The sequence below is a fragment of the Ammospiza caudacuta genome, chromosome 21 (genome assembly GCF_027887145.1).
Source record: "Ammospiza caudacuta isolate bAmmCau1 chromosome 21, bAmmCau1.pri, whole genome shotgun sequence".
In the NCBI taxonomy this organism is placed as follows: Eukaryota; Metazoa; Chordata; class Aves; order Passeriformes; family Passerellidae; genus Ammospiza; species Ammospiza caudacuta.
In genome coordinates, this window is record NC_080613.1 from 1,084,090 (window position 1) to 1,099,770 (window position 15,681).

Here is a 15,681-nt window from a genome sequence, read left to right on the forward strand (position 1 = left end):
TGAAGGCAATTTGTACATTAAATCTCTCTGCAGCTTATCTACACAATCTATCTGGAGAAATATCAGAAGTGACTCATACCCAAACAAGCATCCCTCCCTTACTTCTAAGCCAAATGGAAAAACATTCTCCTTACAAGACATAAAAGCAGATAAAATAATTCCTTCAAAGACACGCAGATCTGATGCTTCATTTTCAAAATTCTAGAAAGTTTAAGAAGTCAAGTAGCTGTTTAACAACTAAGCATAAAATTGGTAGCTGTCCAGTCTTCCCTGGAATCTGCAGTATCTCACAGCTCCTGTTCCCTAAGTTAAGGTTTACCTACGTAGGAAGGAAATTTAAAATGCTTCACATGCCAAATTTTTCAGATGTTACTGTAGTACTGCTACTCCTACCAGAGAATTATGTTTAGTGTGCAATTAATTCAGCTTCTTGAAATACAAGGAGTACCAAGACTCCTGTGCCATAAGGGGACCATATTGCCTGCAACAAAAACATATCTTAGCACAACGCTAAATATTTCTCTCTGCATAAATCTGGAATCCCATCCCCGGGAGCTGAGCCTGCAGTGACTCAGAGCACCCTGGCACTGCAGCAGTGGGCACTGCAGTCCAACTGGGCCCACTCTGGCTGCTCCCAGCAGCCCTGGGCAGGGCCACAGCCCAGCTCTGAGCCCTGCACATGTGATGGGGAAATTTACTGTTATCATGTCCTACAACGTTTGTTAAATCAGCCAGCTGAAGTGCTCACAAAATGAATTACATTTCTGTTTACTCTCTAATTTCATGGGATTACCAGAAGTTGTGTTGAGAAGCAAAATGTCATCAGTTCCCATAATTTGTTAACCAATGAGGATGTGAGCAATATTCTTGACTATATATCCCAGGGATTTTTAATTCTCTGAGTGGGGATAAAAGCTTTCTAAATGCTGGCATGCACTGTCACTTGAATTGGAAGGAGCATCCATCTAAAAAAGATTTAGATTAGATTATAAAGAGGTACAACACTGATACCCTTTGATCCCTGCTAAAAATTAAATCATAAAACCAAAAGCACAGTTACTAAATCATAACACTTATTTTCAAAATACATGTAACAGCTTTTAAGAACAAGTTGCACACTGGGCAGTTCATCCAAATGTGTCTGCTCTTACAGCCTCAAGCTGTAAGACAATGTACAATTAGAAAAAATTCCAGCCATAATACAGTAGTTAGAGACACTGATTTCACATCACATAAAACCTCTGTTTTTCCTTACCGGAAGCTCCCAAGATTAAAATACCACAATTGGTCAGAATTCCATCTAAGAAACCAGTACCTTGCATTCAAATGAATTTGCTATTTTCAAAACAAAGGCAGTCAGGAAAAACTCTGACTGTGCTGCCCTAGCAGAGCTGTGCTCCCAGCAGGAAGGGGCATGCAGTGAGCTGCCTGTTCATGGCTCCATCCTCCACATCTCCTGTGAGCCCAATTCACTTTGGGTGGCACAGCCCCCTCACTCTGCTCAGGAGGGGCACAATGGACACCAAACGCTTCTTCCAAGGATTCTCAACAACTTGACTACAGGCAGTCTGACCTACTCAATCCCTGTCCCAGACTCTGTGGTTATGGAAAACCCAGAGAAAAAAGTGAGAAGATACTTGCCTCATACAGTAAACAGCCCAAAGACCAGATATCAGATTTAAAGTTATAGCCGTTCTCGTGTATTCGCTCTGGGGACATATAGTAGGGAGTTCCCACTGCAAAACAAACAAAGCAGGGGTTAGTGCCTCACAAGTGACTGTGCAACCCGTGTCACACACACAGAGACTGCATTCTAGGGTCAGCTGTAGCACAAAGAGCTTACCAGAATCAAATATATCATCATAAACAGAGCAGAGAATGGTGAATGTGGTTGAAAATATTTCCTGTATTTCTGACATTTGGGAAACGTTTTGTTTCCCTTCCAGGTTCCCAAGAACCTTTAGAGTGTCTTGGATGGACAGAGCCACTGGAAGGGATCATGCCCTTGGACACCACTGGGTCTGGCAGGGCAGAGTGTCACAGGGGGACATCTGACAGGTCACCAGGCACTGCAGGGACACTAAGCCCAGCACCAGCCAGGAATGCAAAACCTGTCTGAAAAAAAACAAGATAATAATTGCAAGCTTTAAAACCCTGCTCCAGCTTGCAGCTATGTCAGAAGCTAGGGGATTTCCATGTACTTCCACAAGTCTGTATTTTATCAAAAGAAATTTACTCAGTATTTTGGACAGAAGTTACAGGAAATTATTAAAAAATTCCTTACCTCAAAAAGGTTCTTTTTAAAATACTAAATAAGTTTCAGTTGTGGTACTGGAAATGCAAGACATCCTGGCAGTCTCAACTACATCAAATAATCCTCAGATACATCATTTATTAAAACATCCAAGGACTGTATATGCTCTTTTCTCCTGCTTCCCCCTTGCTTGTCCGTCCCCTGTCAATTTTTTTTTCCTTTTGCCATTGCAGTGTATCCTTCTCCTAATTAAAGACCTTTTCTCACAAGATGGCAAATGCTTAATTTGCCTGTAATATTCAGTTTACAATTTCTCTGTTTGAAATGCTGCCTGAAGACAGCTGCAGGACTAATAAGCTGAAGGATGGTGCTAGAGGTGGAAGAGCAGCCACCACCTTCCCCAGCGTTCCCATGGAGGGAAACAAATGGGAACACATTTCAAACAAATGGGGCACAAAGAACAACCTGGAGAGGCAAAACCAGGCCCTGGCACCTGCACATGTGACCCAGCACACAGAAGGTAATTTATTTGAACCCTCAAGATGTTCAGCAATCAGCTGCCCTGTGTGATGAACTCGGCTCATGCTTCCAGGTCTTTCACTTTAGAAATTACTTCCCTTTCAATGTGAAGAGTATCCTAATGAGAAGTTATATTTTTGCAAATTCTCTAAAAACCACAACACAGGGAGATGGCTTTGTTTCCATGCTCAGGAGGTGCAGGTCAGACTGGCACAGCCCCAGGCCTGGCTGGGTTCAATTGCCTGTGAAAGGCCCCTGTGTGGGGAGCAGACCTGAGCCCTGGCAGTGGTTAAGGATTCTTACTGGGCTACCCAGAGTAACTTCCTGGGACACCAGGAGCAGACAGGACTCCTTCTGAGGCTTTCCATGGCCCTGTCCACACGATGGACAGCACAGATCTCCAAGTAATTCCCACACATCTGCCAGGTTTCTGTACAAGAACTGACTTGGCTGGGAGAGCACTGATTCATTTTCCTGCTTAAAAATATGCAGCTGCAGAAGAAATGGTGATTCATTCCAGGAAGTTGTGGAAGACACTTCTGGAAGTCCCCACTGAGCAGCAGCATAAGACACTTCCCCAGCTGCAGCTCCTCCTCACTGCTGCTCTGCCAGCCGTGCCAGGAGGTGCGGGAGCTGTGGAGCACAGGGCAGGCAGGAGGGCACGGGGCGGGCAGGAGGGGCACGGGGCGGGCAGGAGGGCACAGGGATGGCAGGAGGGGCACGGCAGCAGCCCCACTCGTGCCCAGGCTGGGCGGTGCCAGTGCCAGGAGCTGCTCTGGCACTCCATTATTCCAGGTCACTGCATGGGCACCAAGAGCAGCGTGTGGGCTCCAGAGGCAGGCCCCGCTGCCAGGGCAGCAGCTCTGCTGGCCCCACTGTCGGCTCAGATCACGCCTGCCCGGCCGTGCCAGCGGTGACAGGGCTGTGACAGGGCCATGGCAGGGCTGTGACAGGGCTGTGGCACGGCTCAGTGCGTCACCAGCCCCGCTGTGGGGGCACAGGGCTGCTCCAGCCCATTAATGGCTCCGGGAGCGCTCCACGCCTGAGCTCATTTCGTGGAGCCCACCTTGCACATTTACCTATCGTTACTGTAGCCTTGTCAGCAAATGTACAAACAAGCAGGGCTCTGCGTTTCCAAACTGATGCATTAATTTTTAAATAACTGCCATGATAAAAGACTGACAAGGCCAATTCTCTTTCTGGCCTGTCCAACATTATGTGGGAATCTCCTGTAATGAGCATCTTCTAGGAAGCTGCACAAGGCTTCCAGTGCAATCAGCTGGGGCTCGCCCTTGCATCCCATTAGTCAATTTGACAAGAACAGTCTAATCGGAGACTATTAATCAGAAACTTTCTTCAGCGTTTGCCCTGCTGCAAATACAAAATATTGCTCAGATTCAACATTACTCACCAGGCGGTAGAGTAATGCATTTGAAGTTATAAAGGTCGCAAAACCACAGGGAAGATTACGGTAAAGGAAGGAGCTTCCTGCTCTGTTTCTGGAAGTTGGAGCCCTTCATTGGAACATCAGCCACTTCAGAGATGCCAGAGCATTCCTGCTCTCCCAGCACTGCCCATGGGCAGCTACAACAGCCCTGGGATAGCTGCAACATCCAAGGTAAGGAAATGCTAATTATTCCCAGTTAAGATTAGGATCAGAGTCTCTTCTTTCACAAGGAAAACAAAGGCAAAGGTGGCAAAGTTATTCCAAAAATGAAATTAAAATTCCATTCCTCTCACATCTGCAAACATGGCTCAGCAATGAGCAATGCTTCCTCAGAAACTCATCCCTAGATGAAATCTACTTACTCTTCGAGAGAAACAATAAATATTTTGTGCATAATATTGCAGCTGTTGTTCCAAGACCTGTTGTCCTAAGCTCTTTATTTTTTTTTCTTTTTTTCATTTCATTCATATAATTGAATCACACAACCCTATCAAACTCCTTATAGTTCTGTGGTTGGGTTGGGTTTTTTGGTTGGCTGGCTGAGTTCTTCACATGTAAATAGCACAATCTACCTGCAGCAATTCTGCAGCTCTCTTTTCTTCCACAAATACCGAACTAGAGACAAACCAAGAACTCCAAACACACTTGGCTGGTGATGTTTTCAGTGGATTTCTTGTGTCCATTTTTTTCTTACCAAGTCCTGATTACCAGCCCCTCCAAGCCCTGGGATTTTGTTTCAGATGGCAAACTGGCTTGGCAAGCAAAAGAAAGAAAAGAAGGCAGACAAATGGTCCATTTATTGAAGAGCTCTTCAGTTCCTCCCTGCTCACACTGACATGCAAGCAGGAACCAGAAGGAACGTGTAACAGCCCATGTACTCCAATCCAGGGCTATTGGCATGTTCTAAACTGGGAAGATTTGACTTATGTGAATCTCCCAGAAGGAAAATCTGCTCCAAGTATATTCTTGTCCAAGAATAAATAATAAATCATCTGCTCCAAAACAAGACTATTCTGTGTAAAATTGGTTTCTTTTGGGGTTTGGTTGGATGTTTTTCTTATTCCTCTTGTTTCTTCAAAATGTAAAGCCAGTCAGAAGTTCTGGATAATGCCAAGTTTATTCGGCTAAAAATGGACATTATACCAGTTCTCAAAAAAGTTATCCATTGTATTATTAATGGAAATTCTCTGTATTTATTATAGCTCCTATTAAAACAAGCTCTATCAAGATTAATGTTAAGTTTGCCAAGTCCAAAATTAGGGAAGGAAGGTGAACCACCATGTTGTAACAAGTAGTAAAATTCACCTCAGCTACACCCAGTACCTTGCAAACATGAATTTGCTGGTAAGGCTTGTACAGGAAGAGCCCTTCCCTATGGAGAAGCATCTCCTGTCTCTCCAGGGAGCAGTGGCAGTTGAGGTGTCACCCTGTGAGCTCCCACAGCCCCAGCTGGTTCCTGCTGCCTGTCCCCGCACTGTGAGAGCTGGAGGTGCCCTGCTGCCCCTGTGGCAGGTGTGCCCACGGAGGTTTCCCAGGGGCCAGGGCTCTCCCTGCCCCGTGGTGTCCCTCTGCCCCGGCGCCGCTCCCGGCTCCCGCTGGCGCTCCGAGCTCGGCGCTCGCCGGCATCTCACGAGCTGTGTACAGGCAAATCTTTCATTTTTCTTTCATTACCTCGGCATGTACTGTCACTTAATTTTTATGTATGCAATCCTCCCTGACAAATATGATCTGCTGCCTGGTAATTCATCTGACGTTCATTCTGTTCCTTGCTCTAATTACGGCTCCGTTCCCGCCGCGGCGGCGGGCGCTGCCGAGCCCCTGCTACACCTGTCAGCCGGGTCGGGGCTGCCTGATGCCCTTTCATGCCAGTCTGCTGCTAGCAAATACAAGCAAAGGGAGAAATGAGATGAATATATTTGCATAAGCCGCACGTTCAATTCATGGGTCAGCAGCCAGAGAAATGATGGCTCGGGGCGGTTGCCAGGGCAACGCAGCAGCGGGAAGTGCCCGGCCCCGCTGGCGCCCGCCCTGCCCTGGTCTGGGGTGTCCGTCCCTCACAGCTCCTTCAGCAAACGTCTTCATTAAACCAAACCCAACACAGTCCATTTCCTGCTGCTACAAAACCTCTAGCTCTGGCAAACTATCCAAAAAATAGAGAGAAGCGTCACGTCTGCGTATTTTCCGATTGTGAAAATATTCTTTTTCACTTGGATCCAAGAACCGCTGGAAATGGTGATGTGTCCATCCCGCCCACAACATCTCCCGTCCCTCTCACTGCTCCCTCTGTCCTGCACCTCTCACCTGTTTGCAGGACACTGGTGATGTGAGGAAGGGCAGGGTTTGTGCACCAGGGGCTGAGCTCTTCCTACTCCAGCTTTCTCAATTAAGGGGGAGCAGCCCTGGTAAAGGTCACAAGCTTGGCTTACATGTGCAGCCAGTTTCCAAGCCCCAATTTATTCTTATTAATATAATAAGTGCAGCAGTCAAACTGGATAAGATCATATAATTAGACATGATCATATTTTGGCCTGTTCAGATGATGTGATTGTAACTTCCTGTGAAGAGGATTTATTTTCATCTATTAAGTATGGTGGGGATATATCCTAGGACAGCTTTTGATACAAAGGGTAATCTGAAATCTCCTATTTTACGAGAGTAAACTACAGAAATGCTTCCTATTTTTTAAGCACACACAAAACAAGGCAGGTATTTTCCTTCCTTGTGCACTAAGAAGCCCCGTGCTACTGGCCAGGATTAGCAATGAAATTTGTTCACATCCAAGAAAGGATTCAGCAAGACACACTCAGCAGAGGAAATTGCACAAACAAAAATGTGAAACAAATATTGTGTGTTTCAAAGGCAACTGAGAGACATTGGTTTAAAAGAGCTTAAATATTACACCAAAAGCCAAAGTTCCTTCACTGCTGTAATACAGAAGCACCTTTGGGACTCAAAAAATTCAGATCCCTTAATAAAAATTGAAAATCAGCCACCTCTCAAGAGGTTACAGAGACAATTATGAAATACTTTATACTGTAAGATTTGAAGAATGAACTGCATAACTATGCAATTTTCTATAGCACTAGAATTAATGTTAAAACTAAAAATGAGGAAGACAACCTTGAGATATGTGTAAGGTATGAAGAAAAGCTGGATGTTCAAAGCATAGGCCACATTTCAAGTGAAGTCCCTTTTTGGGACAGATCAGCCATGAGGGCTCACCCACCTCAGGCAGTCCCAGCCCTATCAGGGCAGAGTCCTGACCAGCAAGGTAAAAAGGTAAAAGGTATTTGGGGGGAAACACTGAATTCCAGCAAGCACCGTGCAGCCAAAGTGCTCTTTAGAGTGGAAAAGCTGCATTTGCCATGTGTGCTGTAAAACACACACCAGGCCAGGCCTTCCAGAAAAAAATAACAGGTTTTTAAACAGAAGATACCTATGAATGCCTGCAAAGAGCATTTAAAATGCAGTCCCCATGGCCTGACTCCCACTCGTGTCACCCCAGGGGGACAGACACCCTGCACGTGAACATCAGAGCTGGGAGCGCACGCCAAGCCCTGCTAACGAGTACAGCTTACCTAAGGAATGTGCTGCAGTGGTTTTAGAACTAAAAAACCGGCCTAATCCAAGATCTCCCAGCTTCACCACCCCTGTGGCTGTTATAAACACGTTGGCTGGTTTTATGTCTGCAAGAAGAAAAAGGTAAAAGGTCAAAGCCACAAAAGGTTATTTGGTTCTAATGCTGCAATAGAAGCATCGCCTGGAGCGCTCACGGTACAAAGGGGCTCGAGCAGAACCTGCTTCTTTAGAGCTTTGATAGGCTCAGCCTTCCAAGGCTTCCAGTTCTGCACAGACACAAAAATCAGAGTGTACTTCCCAGCACACAAGAAATACCAATGAGGGAAAATGTAGGAAACAGCTCAAGAGAACAGGCAACCTCTTTAACTGCTGGAAATCAAAGACACGAGCCCAGTTCTCTTTGGGAATGATCACTTTGCACAGGAAACTGCACTGCCCACCACCATCCCCTCATGAAAAGGGTAATTACTGTTCCACATATACATAAATTCTGGGCTCTACACAGCCCAGCTGGTTCATGGAGGGTAGATATCACTACAACCCCAGTTTCCCAAGCAGTCATGTCAGAACTGATTGAGAGGCTTTTTCCTCATGTTAGAGCAGACCCAATGTGAGAGGCTCCCCATTTCAGCCATTACAGCCCTAATTCAGGTACAAGTGATACACTGCACCAGGGGATGTGTAATGGAGCAAAAATGATATCACATTGCTGAAAAACACAGTGAAGAATTCCTCCTTCAAAGGAGAAGGAACTAACAAGCAGCCAAGATGGGTGCTGGTACCTTTTGGGAAATTTGCACTTCCTGAGTCCAATCCTACCCAAAGCACCTCACTGACACTGAAAGCAATAGTGTAATTTTTGGATAGAGCTCAAAGTTATAAGATGTTCTGAGACAAGAGACTCAAAAATAATTAATGAAAATAGAGAACAGGTTATGAGAGTGTGGGACATATTTGTATTAATATTTCAGAAAAGCCCGCTAGACAGGAAAACTCTTCTCAACTCTCTAAGGTCACAGCTAATATAATGAAGACTATTTCTTAGAGTTCACTGTATCCAGGAGTCTCAGCATTTTATTTCTGACACTTTTCTAATGGCAAGTTTGACACTTCTACTTAATATCAGTGTCTGGAATACAAAGCAGCTCATCTTCCTAATACCACCCTCACTTCGGCCTGAATGCTTTAACGATGAGGCAGAGACCGAAGGAGAAATCCATCTCGCAGGCTCCAGCCTCTCTAAACATGCATTGGCTGAACATCAGCATAATTGTTTTTGAATGTAGGCGCTTACTAATTGGAACATTATATTATTATTCAGTGAAAAGAGACTGAATTAATGTTACCTCTGTGCATCACCCTGCGGGAGTGCATGTGTTCCACTGCACTGCATAACTGCACAAAATATTTCCACACCGTCCTTTCCGGGATTAACCGTTTCTGCTTTTTAAAATACTGTGGGAGGAAATAAATAAAAGATCAGTGAAAAAGCAACATATTGGACTCGTTCCTGGAATTGTGTTAGTCAGCTGCAGGTTGCTCACGTCTTCCAGATCTGCAGCTGCATGACTTTTCTTCTGATTAGCTTTTAACTCCTCCTCTCTGTGTGGAAACTTCGATGCAGTTCGCTAATTAACAACTATTATGAAAAATATGCTTAAATAGGTTTGACATTTTTGAATGGACACAATTATGATTAGCATTAATCTCCTTAATTACCTTGCAAAACATATTTAATGCCTCAAAACAACAAATGTCTCAAATATTTTGCCTTAAGAAACAAAAGGCCATTAAACACCCCCCTTGTAAACCTTCGTTATTGCATTGTCTACTAACAAGAATAAGGAAATCTGCTTTCCTTTTTTAAAAGATGGCCAGAGCATCAATAAAGCATCCATGTTCTTTCTGTGATCAGGTAGAATAATATATTCCATTTCATGCATAACAGGAATACTAAATGCCCTGCACTCTGCAGTGACAGAGGCTCTCCTGATCAGCTGGGTGTGCTCAGGCAGCGCCGAGCGCAGCCGGGCCCCGTTCCAGGGACCTCTGGTGCCTCAAAGCTCTCAGAAAAACGGGCAGCACAAAGCAGCACCACCGAGGGCAGCGTGGCCCTGGCTCCCTGCAATACTGGAGTCTTCTTCAAGCCACTACAGGAATAAAGAGCCAGCTGCACACTTCAGGGAAGGCCAAACATTGCAGATCTTCAGCTGCTCTCCCTCCTTTGCAGGGGGGCACCCCAGCCGTGTCTGGCACCGCACCCAGGCATCCCAACACTGCAGGGTTTGGATCGTAGGTCCCTGGCTTCTCACTGAGCCAGCTCTACAGCCAGAGCATTAACAGAATACCCTTCAACACTTGCAGAGGTTTCCCACTGCTCCTCGAGCCCTGCCACACAGGGTGGCACTGGGAGCACCACGCACCCTCCTGCCTCAGCACAGCTGCACTTCCTCTGCATGGCACCCGTGAGGATTCCCCCCTGCAGCAGGAATAAAGGAAGGCAATGGCTTGCTGCCCCTTTCTGCATCTCATGCTTTTCCCCTCAGCACTGACATCTGATGTCCGTTGTCACATTCCCTATTTTATGTGAAACGCTGTTACCAGTTCGTGTTTGACTCAAGCAATGGCAAATTTTCTTTTGCAGATCAGCTGTGAAGGGGCACGACTGTGCAATTCCCCAGGCAGCAAGTCTGACAGATTGCAACAGTCTCAACCCAAAACTGGAGAGAGAGCACAGAGGAATTACAGAGGGTGAGGGAGAAAGTGTTATATACACAATAAAATTATTTCATTCTCGTTAAAATATTTAAGAGTGGATATGCAAGACCACAAGTGATAATTTTCTAAATGTCATGTCCAATAAGGTTCGCCTGACATTTACAAGGAAGTCCCAACTCTCCAGTGGGTTTTCCTGCAGCTCTACATCCCTCATAAATAATGCAGGCACCGGGGCATGACAGAGACAGGCCCTGGGTTTATCACCCTCACACCTTGCCTGGGTTGTCACTGCTGCTCCACCAAAAACCCACACAGGAGCTTCAGCTCCCAGGGAGGGAGAGGGTGACACGGAGGAGCTGGTGGGGAAACTCCCCTGCTGCAGTGCAGCTGCATTTAGGAGGCAGCTTTTGTTCCCTCTTGCCTTTAGGGCTTGGTTTTGGGTTTTTTACCTCTGTTAGAAATTGTAAAAATTTAATTCCTAGATTTGTACCAGTTGAAAAACTTCATTTATATGACCTTGAAAAAAGAAATGATCTTCTTCATGTCTGAAATACAGAGGAAACACAGAGCTGTGGACACTGGAAGCCAGCACAGTCCAGAACTGGGCAAGGCACCAATCTGAGACTCTATTAGTTATGTTTTGGAAAATGTAACTCTTATTATATTGACACAGAAAGTTATTTTTAAAATTTAAATAGCCAACCCTGATAAGCAAATGAACGTATTTGTCAGTATTTTTGAACTAAAAACTACAGATGACTAAAAAATACAAATATTTCATATAATGAGATCTTACAATTCTGTAGGTAAAACTTTTGTAAGCCAAGATTGCAAAGTCAAGCAGAACCCTTGCACAGCCCAGAGAGGCCTCACACAGCCCTGACTTCTGCTCCCACAATCCCTGGGCTTTTTCCATCTTTGACCACAAGCACAAAGGGCCTGAGATGAGCTGCAAGTCTCCCAGGAAATGGTGGGAAAAGGACAGAAGGCAGCAGGAGCCCCAAGGGAAGAGGGAGGCCAAAGGCAGAGCTGCTGTGCCCCCCCAGCAACCCTTCCCCCTCGGGGGAGGCTGCACTGGAGCTCCAGGGCTGTCCCAGGGTGACTCTGCCAACTGCTGCTCCCAGCACTCGCCCAGGGGCTCTCCTCTCCCACCCAGCAGATCTTCCCAGATCCTGGAAATTTAGCCACTGACTATGGACTGAATGGGGAACTTGTTCGACAGCCTTTGGCCTAGTGCCTCATGGCTCTGCTGGCAAAGAAAACAAATCTGTTAATAGATATTTTAACTGTGACAACAAGGAGGAGGAGAACTTCCCAAACATTCATTTATGATAATTACAGAATAATGATGGCAAAAACCAGGTAAAACATAGAGAGAAGGTTGAGAGTGCTAACAAACATGATATAACACATCTGTTCTCACAAGGGATGTATGTCTAAAGATTAACATGTCAAAGAAAATATAAAAGCAGGTGGTAACAGCTTAACTAAAGCTGGTTTGCAGCAATACAAGTATTCCTAAGAGCAACATAAAAGAAGAACAAGTACTTGAAACATTTTCTCAAACCCAAATCCCCATTGCAAAGGAAGTCAATAGACTTCCTTGAATGTCTTCAGAGTGGCAGACAGGCGATGTGAATAGTGAACCCAACAGTAATTAAATGTCCCCATCAATCATGGGCTGGGTAAATCAACCCTGCAAATAACACACGTGTCCCACCAGATCACAGACCCTTCCCTCTGCAGCAGTGACCAGAAACTCAGGGCATGGCTGGGGTATTTAAAATGCCACCAGCCACTTGGGTTCAGGTCTGGAAGCAACCCATGGGTGTGCAAAACTGCAAGGGGAGTAAAAAAGTGTTTCTAACCCAGCTGTGCTCACCCACTGCCTCAGGCCTGCCTAATCCTGGAAGTCTGCAGCACCTCCAGGACAGACACATCCTTACCTTAATCATCTGAGAGAGATCCCCAGCATCAGCCAGCTCCAGGACAATGTTGAGTTCATTGTCTTCAATGAAAGAATCCAAATACTTAATTATGTTGGGGTGGTTCAGTTGCTGCAGAGGGAGGGAATGCAAGAGGAGCAGTTACAAGGTGGTCAGGACAACTCCAGGCACAGCACCTGCACCTCCTGTGAGCCACAAGGGCACCCACAGCCTGGGCCAAACTGCTCCAGACAAAATCCAGACAAACAGCATCTCCCACAGGCACAGCACCCTGGAGGTGTCCTTGGCAAAGAGCAATTCCACCCAAACAGAGTGAAACAACCTCTTCTATTGCAAACTTACAAAACATTTGAAAGCAATGTCCTGAAGGATGCCTTCCTAAGCAACAACCAATTTCCCCCCCCCCCCATTAAATGGAAACAAACCCCCAGATGTTGGTTACAGTACTCAAGGTCTTTTGCCCCTTAAAAGAACAGCTCAAATTAAACTTTGGAGGAGGACAAAACCACACAAATTGTACATGTCAGTATCTGATTAGTTATGCTGGCTTTTTCACTAATTCCCCTCTTTCATTTCAGTATAGCTCATTCCTACATTCACAACTGATGCTTGAATTTATTTTTTTCCTAGAACCCAAAAATACCACAGATCCTCTTTCTGAACGTAAACCTCAGCATTATTTTCCTCCTTAATATTGAGCAACTGGCTCATGTTTATCCTTCCCTACAGCCTACAGACTCAGGCTACAACTGCATGAATTTGAACAGAAATCCCCAAAATCACAGGCACAGAAGTAATTATTTAATACTTTTAGAATGAAATTTGACTTGCTAAACTAAATTTTTAGCCCTTTGCAGTCTGTTACATTTACTAAAAATAGGTATTTGAAGTGCAACACATCCATGTTTTTAACCAACAATTTAAAATAAGCTACTAAGGCATCAAAATCACTACTTGTTTTAATCACTTAAACACACTCTGGTTTCAGAGCCTTTATCTAAATTATCATTTTCCATATATGATATTTATACACACACATATATGATATGCACAGCCAAAACTGCTTTCTCCTTTACTATGTAAGCTTTATTTGCCAACCTGAAAACAATTTTTTCCACAAAACAAAACAAACAAAAAACAAGACCCCAAGAAAAGAAAAATAAAAAAAAAAAAAAAAGTTATTATAAAAATTCTTACCTTCAAGAGGTCAATTTCTTTAATGCAATCTTGCCTTGCCTTGGCATCCATCATTTCAAAAATCTTCAAACACAAAAGCATAGAAGATAAAAATGAAACAACAAAAAAAAAGTACTTTATACTTTAACAAGCAGTTGGTGTTTCCTTCCCCAGTTTGTACATCCTCTGATGTAATGAGTATTCACACAATCCCCAGATCAAAGAAAGATCAATGTTTTCTTTATTTTGAAACCACCACAGGGATAACATTGGGGTAAAAACTAATTTTAAAACCCATAGGCAATATTCTAACCAGCACAAAAAAGAAAGATACAAGTTTGTGAATTTGCTGCTGTGATTTTCATTGGTTTAATTATTATCAATTCCATATAGTAAATAAAAGACAAAATGTTTACTTTTCTCTTTTAAACAGATACAGCTTCCACTGATTTCTCTGTAATAATTAACAATAACTTTGAGCATTAATATGCATTCTGCAATGATCAGTAAATCACTGGATATGGGAGTTTCGAGGATTTGTTGAAGGATTAAAGGGAAATTTCTTCAAACAAAATGCTGTTCTCAATACTGTCCAATACTTTCAGCCAAGTTTAAAAAAATCTACACTTCTGACATCCAAGTTCTCACAAATTCTTCTCCAACTCCACCAGCAAGCCCCAGTCTTTTTTCCTTCCATGTTCCTGTGGCTCAGCTGTGTTGGGATGGCAGCTCCTCATGGCACCAGCACAGCCACAGGTCCTCGCTGTCTCACACATTAATAACTATTTGGTGAGCCCTCTTCCCAAAGTAAAAGGTGAAATTTGAAATAAATATGAAATAGCAGCAGTGCTGTGCAATCCTGACGTGGACACAGGAAGCCCCTGAGGGGTGATGAGGGACCAGACCCTGCAGGGCAGAGCTGGCAGCCCTGGCTCACCAGCCCTGGATGGTTCCCATCCCACCCCAAAGCAGGGGCTGCAGGAAATGCTCACCTGCACCTTCTTCAGAGCCACAGGTTTCCTGTCCAGCAGACAAGTAGCTCTGTAAACCTCGCTGAACTGGCCTCGGCCGATCTTTTTCTCAATCTGAAAATCTGCCAAGGTGCAGCGATACGGGTACGACGTTAAATGTCTCTGTCAAAGGAAAGGCAGTCAGGGACCCCAGAGAGCCACTCGGCCCCTCCTGCTCCCCTGCTCGTGGCCAAGGGCTCAGCCTTGGCCCTGGGAGTGGAGAACATCCCACCACAAACACACCGACTCCTGGCACATGTAGCAGCAACACGGGCTGGAGGAAGCCAAAGGACTCCTTTACAAAAGGAGTTAGAGTCTTGCCTTCCGTGTAAGAAACTAATTAATCCCCAACTGCTCTGGCTCGTTCCACAGCCTCCCACCAGCTCTGCCTGCCTGTGTCAGCAGGGAGATGCAGCCCAGCAGCCCCAGGTAAACAGGCAGGCAGGCAGGGAGGCCCAGCCTGACGAGGAGCGGGGACTCCACGGATCCCAGGGCTCCTGGGAGCCCCGCTCGGCTCCTCTGGCACAGCACGGCTGCCAAACAGTCCTTAAAAAAGAAATTATCAAAATTAATTACTCCAAGTTAGCACACGTGCCAAGTAGAACACTTTGAGTTTCAGCATCTTGAGCCACTTCAGAGTTTGCACCAAAACCCCCAAAAAGAGAAGTTCCCAGCACAGGGGGTGGGGAAGGGCTGCCCAGGGATGAGGCAGGCTGCAGCCCAGCCATGCCCAGCACAAGTGTCCTGGGAGGGCTGCAGGCATAAGGAATGACCATTGCTAGCACTGCCATTTCCTAATGCAGCAGGACAGGGCTGGAACTGGCATCTGAAATGCAGGAAAAGCTTTCAGCCCAGTGTTAGGACCTGCAGCTATTTCTGAAGGCAAGTCCCACAGAAAGAGGAAGGTCATTTCTCCACATGCTCCTTTCAAGCAGTTCAGGCCATGGTTCACTTTAGGAACCCTCCTGTCTCCCCTGCACTCTGGAACAAGTCACCAGCTATTAACTGCAGTCAAAGCAAAAGCTTTTCTAA

At 45.2% G+C, this 15,681-nt stretch overlaps 1 protein-coding gene across 2 annotated transcripts in view; it reads right to left on the reverse strand.

Moving 5' to 3' along the window:
- Window positions 1-15,681, reverse strand: part of NEK6 (NIMA related kinase 6) — a 103,085-nt gene that overhangs the window by 7,620 nt on the left and 79,784 nt on the right. For both annotated transcript variants that reach the window (XM_058818118.1, XM_058818117.1), the window contains exons 3-8: window positions 14,632-14,772; window positions 13,661-13,723; window positions 12,464-12,574; window positions 9,146-9,254; window positions 7,799-7,906; window positions 1,642-1,736 (exon numbers count right to left, since the gene is read on the reverse strand). In XM_058818118.1, the coding sequence (XP_058674101.1) occupies window positions 1,642-1,736; window positions 7,799-7,906; window positions 9,146-9,254; window positions 12,464-12,574; window positions 13,661-13,723; window positions 14,632-14,772 (627 nt within the window). The remainder of the gene's footprint in view (window positions 1-1,641; window positions 1,737-7,798; window positions 7,907-9,145; window positions 9,255-12,463; window positions 12,575-13,660; window positions 13,724-14,631; window positions 14,773-15,681) is intronic.